This window comes from Chinchilla lanigera, unplaced genomic scaffold, assembly GCF_000276665.1.
Source record: "Chinchilla lanigera isolate Chin_1 unplaced genomic scaffold, ChiLan1.0 scaffold00092, whole genome shotgun sequence".
NCBI lineage: Eukaryota > Metazoa > Chordata > Mammalia > Rodentia > Chinchillidae > Chinchilla > Chinchilla lanigera.
In genome coordinates, this window is record NW_004955493.1 from 7,941,754 (window position 1) to 7,958,695 (window position 16,942).

Sequence of the window (16,942 nt, forward strand, 5' to 3'; positions counted from 1 at the left end):
AGGCAGCTGACGCTGCGCAGGGACGGCCAGGTCTGAGGACGGGGCGCCGCGCCCGCGCGCGGAGGGGCGCGGGCGGTCTGGGTTCGGATCCCGACGAGCCCGCCTTCCCCTGCCCCGCAGATGGGCGCTGCTCTCCCGGGGCTGAGCCCGCCGGCAGTCTCCGCGGACCCGTGCCCCTGAAGTCCGGGAGGAGCCCCTCCCGCCTGCCTCTGCGGCGTTTTGGGGGCCTCAGCCCCGGCGGCAGCCCAGGCCGCCGGAGCCGCGGGGCGATGATCCTGGCGTCGGTGCTGGCGAGCGGCCCTCGGGGCCCGCCTTCTCTGTGGCCCCTCCTGGGACCCACGTTGTCGCTGCGGGCGCGCTCAACCTCGGCCACGGACACGCACCATGTGGAGCTGGCGCGGGAGCGCTCCAAGACCGTCACCTCCTTTTACAACCAGTCCGCCATCGACGTGGCGGCGGAGAAGGTGCGGCTGCGGCTCAGCTGGAGAGGGTGTCCCGGGAGCGCGTGCGAGTGATGCGGGGGTGGGTGCGGGAGGCCCGGCCCTTAAGGTCCGTCTGCCCCTCCAGCCCTCCGTCCGCCTCACTCCAACCATGATGCTTTACTCCGGCCGCTCTCAGGACGGCAGCCATCTCCTGGTAAGATCCCCGTCCGCTCTTCCCCCCACCAGGGCTCCTGGAGCTCTGGCAGCCACTCAGGCCCTGGCCCTGCCTTCCCTGTGTCTCGCAGAAGAGCGGCCGGTACCTGCAGCAAGAGCTGCCGGTAAGGATCGCTCACCGCATCAAGGGCTTCCGCAGCCTTCCCTTCATCATCGGCTGCAACCCCACCATCCTGCACGTGGTAAGGTAGACGGTACAGGGGTCCTCAAATCGGTGTGCACAGGGGCAGGTGGGGCCCACGCTGGCAGAGGCTCGGCTGCTGAAAGGGGTCAGGCTAGGCGGGATTCAGCCCCAAGCCTGTGGAGGCCAAGGATACGAGTTCATGGAGGCTAAAAGGTCACAGTGGAGCCGGGCATGGTGGCGCTCGCCTGTAATCCCAGCACTCAGGAGGCTGAGGCAGGAGGATCCTTGTAAGTGCAAAACCAGCCTGGGCTGCAAAGTGAGCTTAAGGCCAGCCTGAACTGCACAGCCAGACCCAGTCTCAAAAAGACAAAAATAAGTAAATAAATAAATAAAAGATTACAGTGCAAAGTGGGCGGGGTGGTGACCCTCACAGGCAGGCCTGGGTAGCTGTTCCCGACCCAGTACCCTGGCAGCCTTGTGAAATCTCCTACTTGTTCCTTGCAGCATGAGCTGTACATCCGTGCCTTCCAGAAGCTGTCAGACTTCCCTCCGGTGAGGCTGGGCCAAGCGAGGTGAGGGGCTAAGAGGTCAGGGTTGGACCGCCTGTGCTCATGACTCTGTGACCTGCAGATCAAGGACCAGGCGGACGAAGGCCAGTACTGCCAGCTGGTGCGACAGCTGCTAGATGACCACAAGGATGTGGTGACCCTCTTAGCTGAGGGCCTGCGTGAGAGCCGCAAGCACATACAGGTCAGGGCAGTAAGGAGGGGCCTGAGGTAGGGGGCTGGGCAGAGCACAGGGTCACTGAGGCCCCGCTCCGCAGGATGAAAAGCTTGTCCGCTTTTTCCTGGACAAGACGCTGACCTCGAGACTTGGGATCCGCATGTTGGCCACTCACCACCTGGCGCTGCACGAGGACAAGGTGAGGGCCAAAACGGACACCGGGGCCTTCTTGCTTTGGGGACCTGGGCCAAGGGCCTGGAGGAGAAGCTGCTTTGGCATTCTGGGAGTTGCATCTGGCAGCCGAGGTGGGGACAGAGGGCTTGCTAGTCCTGACCTCCTTTCTCCCGCCAGCCTGACTTTGTCGGCATCATCTGCACTCGTCTGTCACCAAAGAAGATTATTGAAAAGTGGGTGGACTTTGCCAGGTGAGGTTCCCTCGGGTGACGGGGAAGGTTTAGTCCTGGCCTGGGGCATGGAGTAGGGCAGGGTTTCTCAACCATGGTGCTACTTCTGTGTGTGTGTATGATGCTGGGGATAGAACTGAAGACTTTCCCACTGAGTGACATCCCCAGCACTGGTTTTTTTTTTTTGGTACCGGGAATCAAACTCAGTACCTTGTGCTTGCCAGGCAGGTGCTTATGCCACTGAGCTGTATCTCCAGCCCTCTTTTTGGTCTTTTTGAGACAGGGTTTCAGTATGCAGTTCAGACCAGCCTTGAGCTCACTTTGTAGCCCAGGCTGGCCTCGAACTTGCAATGATCCTCCTGCCTCAGCCTCCCGAGTGCTGGGATTACAGGCATGTGCCCCTATGCCCAGTTCCCCAGCAGTTTTTGAGACAAGTCTGAGGTTGGCCTTCAACTTGGGATCCCGCCTCAGCCTACTGCTGGAATTCAGCGGTTTTAGACATTTGCTCCCTCACCTGGCTGGCACTGTTAACATTTTAAACCAGGCCAGGTGTGGTGGCGCACGCCTGTAATCCCAGCACTCAGGAGGCTGAGGCAAGAGGATCTTGCGAGTTCGAGACCAGCCTGGGCTACAAAGTGAGTTCAAGGCCAGCCTGAACTGCATAGCAAGACCCTGTCTCAAAAAGACCAAAAAAAGAAAAAACATCTTAAGGCAAATCATTCTTCGTAGTGTGTGTGTTGGGATGTTTTTGTTAGACCCCTGGCTCCTGCTCACTCGATCCCCAGCAATGACCCCAGTGTGACCAGTAACAATATCTCCGTCCTCTGCCAGATGTGCCTAGAGGAGCAGAATTGCTGGCAGATGAGAACTGCTACTCTAAGTGCCCCAGTCTAAACCTTCTCCAATCCACAGACGCCTGTGTGAACACAAGTACGGCAACGCCCCCCGCGTCCGCATCAACGGACACGTGGCCGCCCGCTTCCCCTTCATCCCTATGCCGCTGGACTACATTCTGCCCGAGCTGCTCAAGAATGCCATGAGGTGGGCAGGCTGGACATGGTGGGCGGGGACAGACAGCAGCCGGGGTGCCGTCACCTGCCATCTCTCCCTCTTGCACAGAGCCACGATGGAGAGCCACCTGGATACTCCCTACAATGTCCCAGATGTGGTCATCACCATTGCCAACAATGATATCGATTTCATTATCAGGTTTGCCCTGAGCAGCGGAGTTGGGCTAGGGTGGGGGCAGCCGTTCCAGGCACTGTTTCTGAGTAGCTGTGGGCCCCAGAGCTAGCACCTGTCTCACTCTGGAACTTGGGCTCTGGTCAGAAGAGAATCTGGTGCTGAGATTGCCGTGACCTGGATACGCATGGATTTGGGGCCAGCTGAGGGCCCAGCAAGCACCCTGGCTCTGTCAGCGACTGAGGGGCCTAGAAACCAGTCTTTGAGGCTGGACTGAGTGAGGGCAAACATCAACTGTACAAGCCGTCAGGCCCAAGCAGAGCTAGGGATGGAGGAAGGCAGCTTAAACACACAAGGCCCCAGTGTCTTTGTTGGTTTGGTTGGTTTGTTTTTTTTTTTGTTTTTTTGTCTTTTTTTGAGACTGGGTCTTGCTCTGTAGTTCAGGCTGGCCTTGAGCTCACTTTGTAGCCCAGGCTGGGCTTTTTTTTTTTTGGTGCTGGGAATCAAACTCAGGACCTTGCACTTGCCAGGCAGACACTTGTGCCACTGAGCTATACCCTGGGCCCCCTGGGCTGGTCTTGAACTTACAACGATCCTCCTGCCTCAGCCTCCCGAGTGCTGGGATTACAGGCATGCACCACCATACCGGCAAGGCCCCAGTGTCAAGATGGGTCACACTCCACCTTTGTGTGGAACAAACAGGAGGTCAGACTTAGGCCCCGTCTGCTTGGGAGGTACTCAGACCCCAGAAACCTGAGCCAAGCCCATGTTGTCAACATTCTGCCAGGATTTCAGACCGGGGTGGAGGAATTGCCCACACAAACTTGGAGCGGGTCATGGATTACCACTTTACTACGGCGGAGGCCAGCACCCAGGACCCCCGCATCAGCCCCCTCTTTGGCCATCTGGACATGCACAGTGGCAGCCACTCAGGACCCATGCATGGGTGAGGCCCCGCCTGGCCAGGCTCGGGGTGGGGGTGAGCCCGGGAGACTCAAGCCTCTGAGGCCTCCTGTCCTGTCCCCCTCTGCCCTCAGCTTTGGCTTCGGGTTGCCCACGTCGAGGGCCTACGCAGAGTACCTCGGGGGTTCCCTGCAGCTGCAGTCCCTGCAAGGCATTGGCACAGATGTCTACCTGCGGCTCCGCCACATCGATGGCCGGGAGGAGAGCTTCCGGATCTGACCCCTGGCCTGCCTGCTCGCCCAGGCTGGGCCACATACCCTGCCAGGACCTTCTGGGTTGGGCACGGTGGCACTGTGCCCCACACACTGCTGCATCTTGGGTCTCCAGGCCCCAGCCAAAAGGACTTACCAGGAGCTGGGTGCCACTCCTCAGGAGGGCTGTGGGCACCTTACCTCCAGGCTGTGAGGGGAAGAAGCGGGATCTCCGGGACTCTAGCACCAGCTGTCACTCTTGTTCCTGGGGAACCCCTACATGACCTGCTGTTTGTTATTAAAGTTCACATTCTGAATGCCCTCGTGGGCCCTGTCTGGCGGGAGAGGAGGGGAGCTTTCGCCTCTGCCCTTTCAGGTTTCTTGGCTCCTTGCCTTTAAGTGGTTCACGTCCTAATCTCTTAACTAACCTGACTGCCCGGCGGACAGGAATAGAATTGGCTCTAAGGTTTGTCTGTTTTATTTGGCAGGAAGGGAGGTGACTTTGGCAGCTTATGCGAAGATCTTTTATTCCTCTAATTTAACGGATGTGTCTGAGACATCCAGACAGCGTTGAAGGCCTAGGTGGGTCCAGCTTCGGGCTCTCCTTCCGACTCGTCCCTTCCTGACAGGTACAGGTTTTAGAGATGAAGGTCACCAGACCGGGCCACTTCCTGAGCCACCTGAGTCCCGAGCGTAAGACAGGTTAAAAATACTGCCTGCCGGCTGCCAAGAAAAGGAACACACAAGGTTGTGACGTGGTGCCCTGGCAGGCTCGGCAGAGACTTGAGTGCCCCACAAGAGAAAGGCAGGCCCTGGGAGGGACTGCAGAAGAGGAAAGGACTCCGGATAGCAGGTGGGCTCAGAATTAGCTTTTTTTTTTTGTCTTTTTGAGACAGGGTCTCACTATGCAGTTCAGGCTGGCCTTGAGCTTGCTTGTAGCCCAGGCTGGTCTCGAACTCGCAATGATCCTCCTGCCTCAGACTCCCGAGTGCTGGGATTACAGGCATGCGCCACCACGCCTGGTGGCTCAGAGTTAGCTTTGAGGTAAAACTCCAGGTAGCATCTCTGTGGGGAACACCCTACCCACCTTGTCAGGGACAAGGGCCCAAGGACCTGCCTGGTAGGATTCGGAGAGATACTCTAATTGTTTCTGGCGGGCAAACAGCAGTTGGTGGGAAGCCATGATGCTTTGCTATGCTGCAAACATGCTGGATGCAGTTGGAGAGGTAAGCAGGAAGTAGAAGGTACAGGGCCTTACCCTGGAGGTACAAGGGATCCATGGATGGGTTTTAAGTCAGGAAGAGATGTTTAGGCTGGGCTGCCCAACTCTGAGAGGAGAACTTACAAATGATGGTGAAGAAAGTGTTTCCAGATGGCAGATTGGGAAGCAGGAAAGAGAAGGGGAAAAACCAAAGAAGGATGTGATCTCAGGTGAAACTCTGGAGGCGGGGCTAGGGTGTGGCTGAGTGGTAGAGTGCTTGCCTAGCCATTTGAGAAGTGTGGGTTTGATCCCCAGCACAGCCAAAAAACAACAGCTGGGCGTGCTGGTGCACCCCTGTAATCCCAGCACTCAGGAGGCTGAGGCAGGAGGATCCTTGCGAGTTTGAGACCAACCTGGGCTACAGGTGAGCTCATGCCAGCTTGAACTGCATAAGGAGACCCTATCTCAAAGAAAGACCAAAAAATAAAGAGCAACAGAAGTCCAGACCAGTCGATTAGACTTCAGAGGGCCCTTTTGGGGGAACATTAAAGGTAGGTGCTCCAAGCACACAGAAACAACAAAGGACCTGGCCGCAGCCCTACATAGTTCTAGGAGGCCCAGTCAGATTTATTTATTTTGGTACCGGGAATCGAACTCAGGACCTTGCACTTGCCAGGCAGGTGCTGTACCGCTGAGCTGTATCCCCAGTGGGCCGGTCAGATTTATGTGTTAGAACTCCTGGTGGTCCTTGGCTTGGTGAGAGCACAGTGAGGAGCTGATGCAATGACCCTGATCGGGGATTTATAAGGCCTAGGCTAATCCTTAACTAGAAAAGACATCATCTGTAATTGAAGATGTCAGGTGAAGTACAAAGTGAGGCAGAAGAACCCCTAGTGAGTAAAGTAAGAATTCTTCTATTTATTTATTTATTTTTTAACGTAATTCTGAAGCTAGGTATTACAGATTTATTTCCTTTTATTTGTTCCTTTTTTTTGGAGACAGGGTCTCATGCCGTTCAGGCTGGCCTTGAGCTCACTTAGTAGCCCAGACTGGTCTTGAACTCAATGATCCTGCCTCAGCCTCCCGAGTGCTGGGATTACAGGGGTGCACCACCGTGCCCAGTTATTTGTTCCATTTCTTATGTTACAATAGCTAGCATTCACTCCCCACCCCCAACTTCATTTCCCAAAACTAGGTTACCAGCTCTTCCCGCTGCCCCTCCCAACAGACAGATAAGGTAAATCAGGTATTTCTTGAATTGTAATCTTGGAGCCCTATCTTCAGGCCCTGAGCATTCCATCCCTCTTAGAATTGTTCCTGTTCTGAAGCCCAGCGGCCGAATTAGAAATCAAGTAACTTTTGAGAATGGCTAAAAGCAATGTTTAATCCACACTGTGCCGGGCATTGTGACCACACATCTCCAGCCTTTTGCAGTTGTTTTTGTTATTGTTGGTGTGAGACAGGGTCTCAATGTGTAGGATGCCCTTGAGCTCACTTTGTAGCCCAGGCTGGCCTTGAACTCACAAGGATCCTCCTGCCTCAGCCTCCCTAGTGCTGGGATTACAGGCGTGCACCATCACACCTAGCCTCTCCAGCCTTTTTTATTTGAGACTGGGTTTCCCTAAGTCACTATGCTGCTCAGTCTGGACTAGAACTTGTGACCCTCCTGTCTCAGCTTCCCACCGTCCTTGGAAAGAATACTGGCACGTGCCGCCATGCCTGGCTGGGGAAGGACCTTACTACACTCGAGCTGATTAGAGGATGACAGCAGTTCTTGACCCTGAAGAGCCGTCTTACAGGGAAAGCTCATTTCGGGGCAGTCTGTGTAAGAAATGGGTGGTTGGGGATCGGTGCACACTTTCTCACAGATGAAAGTTTGTGACAAATAATGCACATCTAACCCTAATGCCTAGTCCAGAGGTATTTGCCAGCTGTGTAAATCTCAAGAACAGAGAGCGTTATACTTCACCTGATTATTTGAAAGGGTCATGTGGAACTAAACAGGGAGTTGGGCTTGAGATCTGGTCTCAGTGCTCGGTTTATATACAAATAAAACTTTCTCAGTTATATGACATACAGTATATTGTCAGCTATATAAATTGTATGACTTACATAGTTTATATTGCCTATAGCTGTAAATTAAGCACAACCTTTGCAGGTTTTCAGCAGTTTACACACTTGTCCACCTTACCCAGCGTAGGGTCGAACTAAACCCCAGTCATTGATAAGATGCTCTTTATTGTATCCACTGCCCCGTCCTTTCTTTAAAAAAATCTTTATTCTGGAGCCAGTGTGGTGGTGCACGCCTGTAATCCCAGCACTCAGGAGGCTGAGGCAGGAGGATCATTGTGAGTTCGAGGTCAGCCTGGGCTACAAAGTGAGCTCAAGACCAGGCTGAACTGCACAGCGAGACCCTGTCTCAAAAAGACAAAAATAAATAAAATAAATAAATAAATAAAATAAGTAAGTAAATAAATAAGGTCTTTATCCTGGCAGATTTAGTGGCTTCTGCTTGTAAGCCCAGCACTTGGGAATCCAAGGAAGGGGATGATGAGTTTGAAGCCAGCCGCACTGCATCACTGGCTACAGTTAAAAAAAACCCCTTTATCCTGAAAAGCTTATTCTGAGGATGACTTACTGGCCACTCCTGGACACGCCTGTTTTTTCCCCCACCCCAACTGTATCTTTTTCCAACCCTGAACAAGAGGCGCACTTTTTTTCAACTTACAAATAGGTATTAAGCAGGCGCAGTGGGTAAAGTGTGTGAGGGGGCAACAAGGGTTGCTAATTCAAGGGTCAATCCTGTGCTAGGCAACCGGGGAAACGCTTTGATTCCGCCCGTTAAAGAGAAGACAGAGCCGGGCGTGGTGGTGCACGTCTGTAATCTCAGCACTCGGGAGGCTGAGGCAGGAGGATCGTTGCGAGTTCGAGACCAGCCTGGGCTACAAAGTGAGCTCACGGCCAGCCTGAACTGCACAGCAAGACTCTGTCTCAAAAAGACCAAAAAAAAAAAAAAAAAGAGGACAACGGTCCTGAAAACTGACACATCTTGCCTTCTACAGCATCAGACCCTTAAAATTTTTGAGATATGTCCTCACATTAGGAACGTTTGTCTCCACTACTACCGTGAGCAACCGTACAGCTACACCAAAAATGATTTCAAACCATCTCTGCTGCGCTCACCTCCCAGAGGTAGCAGCGCCACCGAGCGGGCCCCAGGACCTGTACACGCCTGTTACGTCACAGGTCCTACCCACAAGCCTGGGCCCCGCCCCCACACCGCTGACCCGGAGCTAGAAGAGCGGCGCGGCGCTGTAGTCTAGCGTCACTTCCGCCACCGCAATGGCGGCGCAGGGGGCAGCTGCGGCAGTTGCCGCAGCGACTTCGGGGGTCGTGGGAGAGGGCGAGCCCGGCCCTGGGGAAAATGCGGCGGTCGAGGGAGCCGCCCCATCCCCGGGCCGCGTCTCCCCGCCGACGCCAGCACGCGGCGAGCCTGAAGTTACGGTGGAGATCGGAGAAACGTACCTGTGCCGGCGGCCGGACAGCACCTGGCGTGAGGGCGGGGCCCAGTGCCTAGGGGCGGGGCTGCGGGGTGGGCCCTGGGAACTGGTCCTCTGGAGGGCCGAGTGCGCGGGGGTTGGGAGTCGTGGGGCGGGGCGGAGCCGGGAGGAAAGGCGGTGTCGCGGGGCGTGAGAAGCCAGCCCTGTAATGGAAGGCTGTCACTTTGACCCTATGACGGGCACCACCTAAAAGCCACCAGCAAGGCGATCATCTAAGTTTTGGTGCACTGCTCTCCCATTGCACTTCTTTGCCTGGGTTAGACTTCATTACCTTTTTTTGCTAACCCTACTTAGGTAGCCGCCTCACAAAGGCTATTGCTAGACCAGAAAGTGCGGTGTATTCTCTATACCTTTAGCCATTGTGCCCTTGGCTTGGAGTGTCTTGTATAGCTCCTCCTGATCCTTTTAACCTCATCCTTTATAATGCCATTCTTGACCCGCTTCAGGCCGAGTGAGTTGTTCCCTTCTGTATGTTTCTGCAACATTTGTTTCGTACCTCGGCCGTGGTACATGTAGCAGTATGTCGTAATTTTCTGTGTCCTCCTCTGGGAGCTTCTGGAGAACAAGATCTCTGTGATTCACGACTATGTCCTCAGTGTCCAGCAGCAAAGCACAGCGGCAGCCAGGCAGTGGTTGCCTTACTCGTGCATCCGATGGTCTGCTAGTTGTTTCACACTGGAGTGAAAATTTTGGAGACATTAACTCAGCCTCGAGGTGGGAATTATTACGCTGGTGAAGAAACGGAGGCTCAGGAAGTCAAAATAACTTGCTCAGTTACATAGAACTAGGGAATGGGGAGTGAGAAATACATAAACTCAGGCTGTTCCAGCGTCAGCCCTCACATCCTCCAAATAAATGACTTGAGTGTGTAGTGAGGTGAGTATGAATTTGGAGTCGGACTTTAAAAATTCAGTTAAGTATCCATTCCTCTCACTTTTCAAATCTGCGACTCCGGATTAAGTTTCACGTTTTTTCTCATTGGTCCAATAAGAGTAACAGCCCCACCTTGGCCCATCTCACAAGGTTGTGGCAGTGCTGGATGTGGGCAGATGAATCTGGAAACTGCTGGAAATCTGGACACTTCCTCAGTACATCGGCTTCCTGTTACTCTGTTTCCTTCCTGATGATCCTAGTCTTTTTCCTTCGCAGATTCTGCGGAAGTGATCCAGTCTCGCGTGAATGACCAGGAGGGCCGAGAGGAGTTCTATGTACACTATGTAGGCTGTGAGTGCCCTGGGGCCTTGAGCCTGGGGGAGGGGGGGAGGCAGGGCCGTACCTTCATGGCCCATCTTAACAGTTAACAGGCGACTGGACGAATGGGTAGACAAGAACCGGCTGGCACTGACCAAGACAGTGAAAGACGCGGTGCAGAAGAACTCAGAAAAGTACCTGAGTGAGCTGGCTGAGCAGCCTGAGCGCAAGATCACTCGCAACCAAAAGCGCAAGCACGATGAGATCAACCATGTCCAGAAGGTCCGGGACCCTCCCCTTCCCCAGGGCCCAGGTGGTCCAGCTGCCTCTGCCAGCCTTAGGCCGTTGGGCCTGGTGCTGAAATCACAGCAGCCCCTGTTTTTTAAGTTCTGGGGACTTTAGTGTACCGGGGACTTTACCAGTCCTTCCTGTACTCTTCATAGGTCAGAAAACAGGCTCAAAGAGGGAAAAGTGTTGCTACAATCTCACAGTAAGGGGACGGCACAGCAGGGACTGGAACTCCTGCTCAGATAACCTCTTCTGATTCCTAATGGCTGTGTCATATTAGACAAAATGACTTCAAGTCCAAAGAGAAGAAAGAGGACTGGGGATTTAGCTTAGTGGCACAGCGCCTGGCAAGCGTAAGGTCCTGAATTTGATTTCCGGTACTCCCCCAAAAAAGAACAAAGAAGCCAGGTATGGTGGCACACGCCTGTAATCCCAGCGCTTAGGAGGCTGAGGCAAGAAGATCATTTCCAGTTCAAAACCAGCCTGGGCTACAAAGTGAGCTCAAGGTCAGCCTGAGCTATGTAGCGAGACCCTGTCTCAAAAAAAAAGAACAAAGAGAAGAAAGAGAATGAGTTATACTATATACCTGGCTATTACCAAATACCATACTGTACATGTATCAGCTCATCAAACCTTCCCTAACAATTCACTACCATAAGGAAAATTACTTTTTTGTGGATGAGGAAGCAGGCTCAGAGAGGTTGAGTAATATGCCCATGATCACACAGCTAGTAAAAAAGTGGGCTGGAATTAGAATAATTATCCCAAACATTATTGGTCTGTGAGCCAAAGTATTAGGCCAAATATTTAGTGCATGATCTCACTAATGTTTCACACCAACCCTGTGATGTAAACACTGTTATCAACAGTTTATAGAGGAGACAGATAGGTTTAGGAATCCAGTGAGTATTAGATCTGCCAACTACACTGTCCTCCTTCTGAGTCTGAGGGCTTAACTATGGTTGTGGTGTTTTTGTGTTTTGTTTGACAGTAGCCCAGGTTGGCCTTAAACTGGTGGCAGTCTTCCTGCTTCAGCCTCCTGAGTGCTGGGATTACAGATGTGTGCCACCACACCCAGTCTAACCATGATTTTGACACGTCCCAGAAACATCCTGAAACCCAAATTCTTGCTGGGTGTGGTAGATATGACTGTAATCCCAGCACTCAGAAGGCTGAGGCAGGATTGCTGTTTTTGAGGCCAGCCTGAACTATATGGGAGACCTTGTCTCACAAATACCAAAAATAAATGCATGAAAAGAGCTGGGGTTGTACTTTATTGTGAAAGCCCTGGGTTCAGTCCCCAGTATGCAGAAAACAAACAGTAAAAACAACCCAGGCTCTTTGTTGTTGTTTTTTAGATTGTAATATGAAGATGCAGTACCTAAAATTTGCAGTACATAGGATTACGTTCACTGCGGGACACTGGTCCATGTACACAGTGCGTCTTAACTGCTTTGTTCTTTTTACCAAGTTCGATTGTCCCTGGAGGGTTCCTTCCTTCCACTCTGAGCCTCAGTTTCTTTATTTATAAAGTGAGGAGCACGAACTAAGACAGGATTTAGCGAGCTCTGAAGGCACTGAGCAGTCATTATTTCCAGAGGGTACGGTTCCACCTTTCTGAGCGCACACCGTGTGCTTTACTGTGATATTTTCCAGCTGTGGGACACAGCCTATTAGGTTGCAAAATTGAGCCAGTCAGTGTGGCCAACATTTAAATTTTAAAAATATATAAAGGCAACAGGTTAAGAGAAAATATCAGAGTACATCGCACTTTACTAAGGGTAAGTATTGTGCTGAGAAACTTTTATTTCACATGCAAACGTGGATGTGTACACAAGAACACGTAAATGGGTTTGTAGTGCCAACTACACTTTGTATTGTGGATACGATTTAAAAAGAAAAACAACGTAATATACACTAAATTAGATCCCTCCAGGTCTAAGGTAGAACTGTTCAACTGAAGCCCCTGTTATGATGGAAATGTTGTATAGCGGTGCTAGCCAATACAGATATCATAGTCATAGGCAGCTGTGGACCACTTGAAGTATATCTAGTGTGACTAAAAATTAAATGTTTTTTTTTTTTAACTTTAATATTTATTTACTTACTGTCAGTTTATTTATGGTATTTTGAGACAGGGTCTCATTACATAGTTCAGACTGACCTGGAACTCACTATGGAGCCCAGGCTGGCCTCAGACTTGGAGTGATCCTTCTGCCTCCCGAGTGCTGGGATTACAGGTGTGAGGCACCAGATGTGGCAGCATTAAATTTGTAAAGATTTAATTTAAATAGCTGCATGTGACTAGAGGCTACTCTGCTGGACAGAAGTGTAAGACCCTCCTAGTTCCCCAACTCTTTGGCATTGAATGAAGATGTAACTCTAAGCTGGTAATCAGCTGGGTAGGTGGTACTGGGCCAAGCAGGGGTGAGAGTAGGTAATAGCTGGGGGTGCTGGTGCACGCCTGTCATCACAGCTTGGACACTTACCGGGACCCTTTTTCGAAGTAAAATACACAAAGGGCTGGGGTTGTAGCCCAGTGTGAAGGTCCTGGGTGTAATTTCCAGTACTACAAAAAATTAAAGTGAATGAGTCATAGAGCATTGGTGCACACCTGTAACCTAATCAGGAGGCTGAGTCAGGATGATTGCAAGACCAACGCCAGCCTTGACATCTTCGACCCTATCTCAAAAAGACAAAAGGAAGAAAAAAAAGAGCTAGAGGTGTAGCTTGATATAGAGCACTTACCTAGCAGGCACAAGCCCCTGGGTTCAATTCCCAGCACTGAAACAAAAATAAATGAGTTAATAATTAACAAAGTCAACTCATAGCTTGCTTTATGTTTAATTCTAAATAAATTGCAGCGTTTAAGAAAAGCATTGTTTTGTAGTTCTTTAATGCCTTTGGAGAAGAGGATTGTGTTTTGAGACAGTTGAGCAATGTTTTGTTTTGTTTTGAGACAGGGTTTCACTAGGCAGTTCAGGCTGGCCTCAAACTCACAGTGATCCTCCTGCCTCAGCCTCCCGAGTGCTGGGATTACAGCCACCACGCCAGGCCAATGTTTTAAACACGTAAGGAGGAAAATCTTATTTCTTCCTCTTTACAGTGTTTAGGCTCAGTTTGGGTAGACCAGGAACTTGTATCCACCTTTCCTGAGTGCTAGTTCTGTGACCCTGAGCAAGTGAACGTGCCTCAGTTTCCTCTTTTGTACAGTGGGGATAATGAGCATTTCTGTTTCAGAGACTCACTGTGAGGGGTAAATGAAATAACGTCTGTGGAGTGCTTGACACTGGACCAAGTGGTGGCTGGCTAGGCCCCAAGGGCAAGTGACCTCATGTTCCCCTGCTTGTTTACTGCTCTATAAAATTGAAGTAAGAATGTTTTATCAGCAGGGCGTGGTGGCACATACCTGAGTCCTGGCACTCTGGGAGGCTGAGGCAGGAGGATCAAATGTTCCAGCCCAAACTGGACGGTTTAGCCACTTAGTAAGACATAGTCTCAATAAACAAACAAAAATGGCTGGGGATGTGGGGGGGGCGGGGGGCGCATGCCTGTAATCCCAGCGCTTGGGAGACTGAGGCAGGCGGATTGTGGCGAGTTCAAGACCAGCCTGGGCTACAAAGTGAGTTCAAGGCCAGCCTGAACTGCATAGCAAGACCCTGCCTCAAAAAGACCAAAAAAAAAACAGCTGGGGATGTAGCTCAGTGCAAAGGTCCTGGGTTCGGTCCCCAATACTACAAACAAAAAACACCTCTGTCAAGTCTGTCAGGGTGCTGCTTGAAGCCAGGTAGCATATAGATGAAGTACTTTGTGGAGGGGCCTCGCGGGTGAAAGCTGACTTTGTCAACTATGAGCTCGTGTAATCCGGTACAGGCCATAGGCCTTTATTTTCTTTGTCTTTGTTTTTGAGATAAGGTCTCTCTGTGGAGTTCAAGCTGGTCTCGAGCTCACTTTGTAGCCCAGGCTGGTCTTGAGTTCACAATGATCCTCCTGCCTCAGCCTCCCGAGTGCTGGCATTACAGGCGTGTGCCACCAGGCCATAGGCCTTCTTGAGTCTCCATTGTCAGACTGTGCTTGGTTCTGGCCACAGAGTCTGGCTGAGGAACGGTGCACTGTGTGATAACTTCTGGTCTTCGTTGAGGACTTGGAAAATAGGCCGATGAGGTGGCCAGGAGGAGGCGTCTTGCATTTCCCACTCCTGACTTGGGAGGAGGAGGTGTTTTCGAGGTAGGAAGACTCTCGGCAGGCTTCCTAGCGGGGATGAGAGGGAAGTGGAACCCTGAAGCACAGGAAAGAGCGCAATAAAAACAATTACACACGATCACGCACAACGTGCTTATGCACGATCACTCACAACGCGCCGCTCCGTCGCGGGTCCCCTGACTCACGTCTGTGCCAGGTTGGGTGTGCGCTTCGGCAGGCTGACGAGACGCAAGATCACGTGCGCAAGCGTGAGGGCTGGGGAAGGGGTGTTGGTAGCTGGAGTCTGAGGTCACTCAGACGCGGGAGGGATCCAAGGAGGACTGCCCAGTGGTCCAGATCGGAGGGAGTGACAGTGACTGTTTGGAGCGGGACAGAGGGACTGACCCAGAGATGTCAGGGTGGTAGGGTTGACTTCCGTTCTGTCAGCACTAACGGATGCCAGGCTGGACAGTGGGACGTTCTTAGAGCTGGCCCGTTTCTGGACTTGGGCTGCTGAGCTGAGGGTGCCGTTTCCAGTGAGAGGGGCACCTGGGAGGAGGAGTAAGTGTACAGTCTTGGACGTCTGATGTTCCCGTGGGGGTGCCTCTGGGAGCAGCGCCATGGACGCCGCTCCTTAGGTCTGGGGCTTAGGAAAGCGGTGCAAGCGCCTCGGGGCGCTGGCGGTAGTTCTCACTCTGGACTTGGGAGGTGAGATCCATTATTTCTCCTGGCTCTTAACAGCTCGCGAGCCAGATTACCCCACATACGGTTAAAGCCCTTTCTCACCCGAGGCCTGGGACAGGCCTCTTGACCAGCCCTGTTTGACTGGCAAAAGGTTGAAAGTTGGGCCTCTGGGTCGTCTGGGATGGGTGGGTGGGTGGGCTGAAAGGAGAGGAGCTTGGACCGACGAGCTCCAGGAGGATGTAAAACAAATTAGCTCTTCGTTTATCACTGTCACTTACGGGATGAGACAGTAGGGAGGCATCGTGGGTTCTGGGCCAGGGGAGGGAGAGTGTGACCACCCGTCCTGTTCATCTCTGACCGCTTCTCTGCCTTTGCCCAGACTTACGCGGAGATGGACCCCACCACAGCAGCCCTGGAGAAGGAACACGAGGCGGTGAGCAGGGACGGGGTCCTGCCTGGGGAGGTCCTCCCGCTCCTGCCTCGCCCCTGCCGAGCGGCGCAGTGCCCCCACTCCCACCCTGTGTGCAGATCACCAAGGTGAAGTACGTGGACAAGATCCACATCGGGAACTACGAGATCGACGCCTGGTACTTCTCGCCGTTCCCCGAAGACTACGGGAAGCAGCCCAAGCTCTGGCTGTGCGAGTACTGCCTCAAGTACATGAAGTACGAGAAGAGCTACCGCTTCCACTTGGTGAGGCCGGCTGTGCGGGGCGGAGGGGCGCGTGGAGGCCCAGGGCAGCTGAGCATGGGGCACGCAGCCCGGGGGAGACAGGCAGGCTCAGAGGGGTCAGTACAGCGGGGGCCCAAGGGTGGGGAGGTCTAGGTTCCTGGCTTTGCTGTTGCTGCTGGGGGACCTTGGCCAACTTACTGGCTCTTTCTAGACCTCAGTTTCCTCTTTGGTTTTTTGAGACGGGCTCTTGATGTGTAGTTCAGGCTGGACTTGAACTCATTAGCCCAAGCTGGCTTCAAACTCGAGGCAATCCTCCTGCCTCAGCCTCCTGAGTACTGGGATTACAGGCATGTGCCACCTTTTTTTTTTAATCTTGAGATAGAATCTTGTTAAGTCTCTAAATTACCCAGGCTATGCTCAGACTTAGGCTCCTCCTGCCTCAGCCTCTCCAGCAGTTTTCTCTTATATGGAACGGGGACAGTAATCTTTTGAGTTCTTTACCCTTTACTGCATGTTTAGTAAGCCCAGCCCAGTGCTGGGCTCCTCAGTGCAAAGGAGGAAACAAGCATAGCCCCTGACTGTGAGGACTTAGGCCCTGAACCGGTGGGAAGGACAGGGCTGGGGTTGTGTACCAGGCAAGAGGCACTCAGGAATAGCACAGCGGGTAGCACTTTTCCCAGAGTGTGGGGTCTGAGGTGAATCTGTGTGGTTTAAGAAAACCAGGGTCAGGGGCTGGGGATTTAGCTCAGCGGCAAAGCGCCTGCCTGGCAAGCGCGAGGTCGTGAGATCAATTCCCAGTACCCGGGAAAAAAAAAAGGCGCGGAGCGGAGGGTCTGCACCTGGGGAGGCAGAGGCTGCACGCCACACAGCCCGGGGTGGGAGACACCTAGTGGAGAACAGGGTCTCAAGCCTGTGTTCCTC

At 52.7% G+C, this 16,942-nt stretch overlaps 2 protein-coding genes and 1 long non-coding RNA gene across 3 annotated transcripts in view; 2 read left to right on the top strand and 1 right to left on the bottom strand.

Moving 5' to 3' along the window:
* The window catches only part of Bckdk (branched chain ketoacid dehydrogenase kinase), a gene marked incomplete at its 5' end in the record, with an annotated part of 5,960 nt that extends 1,396 nt beyond the window's left edge, over nt 1-4,564 (top strand). The window contains 11 exon segments of the mRNA XM_005405298.2: nt 121-464; nt 568-636; nt 728-838; nt 1,285-1,332; nt 1,411-1,530; nt 1,604-1,702; nt 1,855-1,928; nt 2,820-2,948; nt 3,027-3,116; nt 3,877-4,035; nt 4,127-4,564. Of these exon segments, the coding sequence (XP_005405355.1) occupies nt 270-464; nt 568-636; nt 728-838; nt 1,285-1,332; nt 1,411-1,530; nt 1,604-1,702; nt 1,855-1,928; nt 2,820-2,948; nt 3,027-3,116; nt 3,877-4,035; nt 4,127-4,271 (1,239 nt within the window). The 3' untranslated portion in view covers nt 4,272-4,564.
* Nucleotides 4,565-4,705: 141 nt separating this feature from the next.
* Nucleotides 4,706-8,677, bottom strand: LOC102028202. The gene is made up of 2 exons (XR_264096.2): nt 8,628-8,677; nt 4,706-4,966 (listed from the first exon to the last, which is right to left on the bottom strand). It is a non-coding gene; the product is annotated as an uncharacterized LOC102028202 (long non-coding RNA).
* Nucleotides 8,678-8,743: 66 nt separating this feature from the next.
* LOC102027867 (histone acetyltransferase KAT8-like) lies at nt 8,744-16,189 on the top strand. Its single transcript, XM_005405297.2, has 5 exons — nt 8,744-8,997; nt 10,154-10,228; nt 10,302-10,477; nt 15,729-15,782; nt 15,878-16,189. Exons 1-5 carry the CDS (start codon nt 8,787-8,789, stop codon nt 16,172-16,174), a joined length of 813 nt encoding a protein of 270 aa, XP_005405354.1. The 5' UTR covers nt 8,744-8,786; the 3' UTR covers nt 16,175-16,189.
* Nucleotides 16,190-16,942: the final 753 nt, after the last annotated feature.